The sequence below is a fragment of the Spermophilus citellus genome (assembly GCF_964194105.1).
Source record: "Spermophilus citellus genome assembly, chromosome: 17".
Classification (NCBI taxonomy): Eukaryota; Metazoa; Chordata; class Mammalia; order Rodentia; family Sciuridae; genus Spermophilus; species Spermophilus citellus.
Window position 1 is genome coordinate 19193746 of NC_138199.1, and position 4784 is coordinate 19198529.

Consider the following 4784-nt stretch of genomic DNA (forward strand, 5'->3'; position numbering starts at 1 on the left):
GACTTTAAACAACACTTGCTGTGAATTAGATATCAATTAGTCCCACCTTTTGAATAATTATATTGAAGGTTTTGTGTGTTTGCTTGGAGTGTTTGCTTATTCCACAGTGCTGAGAACATAACCCAGGGCTTGAAGCATGTGAGGCAAGCACACTACCACTGAGCTGCATCTCATACAGAGGTTTTATAATAGTCTCAATTTATTCTGTCAACTTAACTCTCTATGGACTGTAGATCACTGAAATACACTCACTGTTATCTTGTTTCTGGCGATTTCTCCTTGAACTTCCTTATGTATCAATGCTACACATTTGCAGCATTCATTTTCATAGCTATTATATCTTTTTATTATTTATTATTACAAAGTGCTCTTCTGTTTTTCCACTTATGGCCTCCTTTCCAATTCAAATTGATCTTGTTAAGATCATGATAACTGCTTTATTTTTTACTGCAACCAACTGGTATTCCTTTACCTTCAACTTTTTAAGTTAACTTTGCTTTGGCAAGATACTTTGGCATCAGCTTAAAGTTGGATGTTTTTAGATACAATCTGAAACCCACTTATTTCACTAGATGAGTTTAGCCCATTCATCTTTATTGAGTTTTGGGGGGGCTTGGTACCAGGAATTGAACACAGGGATGCTTAACCACTTTTTATTTTTTATTTTTGAGACAGGACATCACTAAGTCACTGAGGCTGGTTTAGAACTTGCAATTCTCCTGCCTTAGCCTCCCAAGTCGCTGGGATTACAGGTATGTGCCACTGCACTCAGCTCAGCTTTCCTGTTTAAGTATGTTTAATCCTAATTCTGTTCTATTTTTTCATGTCATCCTATTTGCTTTTATAGTGTTTTTAAAAATCCTTTCACTGTAAGGTCTTTGTTTTACAGGAATGTTTCTTCCCATAATTTGGAAGATTTGTTTTAGGGTTACCATTATAACTTTATCTTTGTCCCTTAGTTAATGAAATTTCAAACTAACCACCAGTTCATATACTATAGATTTTTCATTTTTCTCTGTTGTCCAAAGTTTGTTTTTTTAAACTCTGCTTGAAAACTCTAATGTCTGCCTTTTTCAACAAGACTGGGATCCTAATTAGGATAATATATAGTCCATGTTTGTACAAATATGTCAAAATGTACTCTACTGTCAAGTATAACTAGAAAAGAACAAATTTTAAAAAAGAATAAAGTCAGAAAAATTCCTAATGTTCACGATTAGTCCTGGAGTTCTTGCATCACAAAATTAATTTTATATTTGAATGATAAGTGATAATCTAAATAGTTGTAATATTTTTACCACCTTTTTGGGAAAAATGCATTGTTAGCAATTTTCCATTAGATTTTGTTTTGAATGCTATTTTGGAGCAAAGAGAGATGATCTTAATTTTTTTTCCTTTAGAATTGATCTGAGGTTTTTGTTTGTGGGTTTTTTAGTTTGACTGTTTTGATTTTATTTTTGTGTGTGTTTGTTTTTGTCTCTTCCTAGTTACCTATTCTTTGTTTCTGTTTTTTGTTGTTGTTATTTTTTGTTTTTTAATCATCAGTAATAACATAATGGCATATAACAATACTGGCATTCAATATAAATTTTTCCTAGAACATTCAATATAAATTTTGCCCCTTCAATTTGTAGATTCAAATACACTCTTATTTCTGAAATGTTTTCTCATTGAAATTTGCCTTTAAATTGTTGGTCTTTTCCATTATCTTTCCTTGTTTAGTGACTCCAATTTTACAACTACTGAATATCCTTTGTCTAGCCCTGTGTTTATAATTTTCCCTCTATTTTCATTTCATTTGTCTTTTTACAAAATGCTGTTCCTGAGTCTGTTTGAATTTTTTTCCTTGTGCTGTTTCTAATTTTGCTTTTCTTCCTGTAGTTATTATAAATTTTCTTTAACATTTTTCTTGTCTTCTTCAAGCTCATATTTTAGGTTCTTTTTATTACCTCTTCCCTCAGCTCTTATATTTTTATTCTGTCTTCTTGTTTTATAAAGGAAAATTATTCCTTGAGATTTTTTGGATAGATGTGAAATGTTTGATCCCAATTTTCATCCATTCCATGGCAAGATCCTCCCATGGGCTGAATTCTACCTTTTATTATTTTTCTTCTTTCTTTTCTTTTTCTTGTAGAATCCTTGTATCCATCCTGTGGTTTCTTGGTTTTGAATCCTTGACTGAAGTGAGTTATTGCTAAACTAAATATTTGTAAGCTACTTGTGTCAGGAGAGTCTAAGAATATGTTTTGGCCTAGCAGAAACTCACTTTGTGATTTCAAGTTGGAGAGAATTTATTTTAGCCTTTATCAGTCTATGATCAATGTTGACACGTAATTTGGAGCTGTTATGGTATATTTTCCTCTCTCACTTTTAATCTTATGCCTTATCTGTAGTCTGTGTATTAGATTACAACTTGCCTGTGTATTTGATTCTTCATTTAGCCCTTCCTCTGCTTCTTGAATGCAACTCTAAAAAAAATGATGCAAAACTTTGTACTCTACTCTTGTTATTGCAAACAAGTTCTTTCAGTATTGGTCCTTTTGACTGCCCCCTTTTTTTCACAGAATTATACTCATCTAGCTCTTGACGGCCATGGATTCCCTCTCTCCACTTCTTACCACTCTCCTATTTGATCTCCACTGTTCTCAAATCCTTCCATTCTGTTTTATGGACTGGAGTTTTAGATATTTAATTGTTTCTTTGAAGACAGAATCTATATGTTTATTCTCCTGCTTGGTTTGGTAAAGGATGAGATCTGAGAAGAGAAAGTGCTAGATTTACTCTTATGTATTCAAACCAGAAGTATACTTCTTGCTTATTTATTTTTCTTAAGGGTTTTAATGCCTCCTAATCCTACAAATAGATTATTTCAGCTAGTGGAGGGAAGGAAGTCCAGAGTGGTAATGTCACCTGTCCTGGTACCTCACAAGAAGTAAAGGTATTGAAGTAGATGTAGTGAAGGAGTTAAATACAGTGTGGCCTGGGGAATAGAAAAGTCCTTTCTTGGACAGAGGGAATTTAGTAGAGGCCTGGGAATACAGAAAGCTTATTTTTGGTTAAATAAGCCAATTTAGAGGACTGATTTCTTTTTTTCTTCTTCTTCTTTGGGTGTTTCCCTGCAGGAACTCATGCAGCCGAAATCTGGGGCCAATGGAACAGCAGTTACCGAATTCATCCTGCTGGGATTGGTGGAGACACCAGAGCTATGGCCAGTGATCTTTGTACTTTTCCTCCTTGCTTATGTGGTCACAGTGGGGGGCAATCTCAGCATCCTGGCAGCCATCTTGGTGGAACCCAAACTCCACACCCCCATGTACTTCTTCCTGGGGAACCTATCCGTGATGGACATTGGGTGTATCACTGTCACTATTCCCTCAATGTTGGGTCGTCTTGTGTCCCACAAGCGTACAATTCCATATGGAGCCTGCCTCACACAGCTTTTCTTCTTCCATCTGCTGGTTGGGGTGGACTGCTTCCTGTTGACTGCTATGGCCTATGACCGATTCCTGGCCATCTGCCGGCCCCTCACCTACAGCACCCGCATGAGCCAGACAGTCCAGAGGATACTGGTGGCTGCATCCTGGGCTTGTGCCTTCACCAATGCACTGACCCATACTGTGGCCATATCCACACTCAACTTCTGTGGCCCCAATGTGATCAATCACTTCTACTGTGACCTTCCCCAGCTCTTCCAACTCTCCTGTTCCAGCACCCAGCTCAACGAGATGCTGCTCTTCGCTGTGGGTTTCATAATGGCAGGAACCCCTGTGGTTCTCATTGTCACCTCCTATATCCATGTGGCAGCTGCAGTCCTGCGAATCCGCTCAGCTGAGGGCAGGAAGAAGGCCTTTTCCACATGCAGCTCCCACCTCACTGTGGTTGCCATATTCTATGGTTCTGGTATTTTTAACTACATGAGACTAGGTTCAGCCAAACTTTCAGATAAGGATAAAGCTGTTGGAATTTTTAATACTGTCATCAACCCCATGCTAAACCCAATAATCTACAGCCTCAGGAACCCTGATGTGCAGGCTGCCCTCTGGAGGGTGGTCCTGGGGAGGTGGTCACTGGTTTAAGGAAGTCTCAAGTGTCTCTTCTCCCTGTGGGTTTTTTTTTTTTTTGGACTAAAGAAAAAAATCCTCTGGAGCCAAGAACTAGCCCAAATAGTACAGAACAACTTCTATCTCCCTGAACTTGAGGACTTTTTGTAAGGGATAATTATCATTTCCCAAAGAAGCCCTACCCAGTTATAGACAATGGGTTTATAGATTCCATCAGGCCAGTCCCTTCCACAAATTATAACTTCAGTTACTGTGGCTTCCCTTTACTGAGTAAAGGTGAAATGTAAGAACATGCAAAAGTGGAAGGACATAGACTCAGTTATAGTTTGGGTTCCAAAAGCATTTCAGAACTCCCACCCCTGCCCAACCCTGCCAAGAGATCATATTTTTCCCTCAAGTTCAGATATGGCTGTGCTGTTTATGAAATATAACCCGAGAAAGTAAAACAAAACAGAAAAAAAGTAGTTTTTCCTGTGATACAAAGATCTCATGAGACACAGAGAGGCAAAAGGAAAGCTATGCAGCTACATAGTCTCTAATAACTCTAAGTAATATGAAGCTTGGTACAGCTCACAGACATATTTCCAAATGTCAAACTTCATATGTATGATATGTCTTATGATACAGAAATGGATTTCCCGCATCCATCCTTCCCCGTACACGTCAAGTCTTTTGAAAAGAATTTACTATCTAAACATTTTTTAAATATTTCAGCAATCCCAG

At 37.5% G+C, this 4784-nt stretch overlaps 1 protein-coding gene across 1 annotated transcript; it reads left to right on the forward strand.

The window, feature by feature from the left end:
- Nucleotides 1-3128: 3128 nt before the first annotated feature.
- LOC308636632 (olfactory receptor 3A1) lies at nucleotides 3129-4076 on the forward strand (the record flags this gene model as incomplete). The annotated part of the gene is made up of 1 exon (XM_081272211.1): nucleotides 3129-4076. One exon carries the CDS (start codon nucleotides 3129-3131, stop codon nucleotides 4074-4076), a length of 948 nt encoding a protein of 315 aa, XP_081128337.1.
- Between the last annotated feature and the right edge of the window lie 708 nt (nucleotides 4077-4784).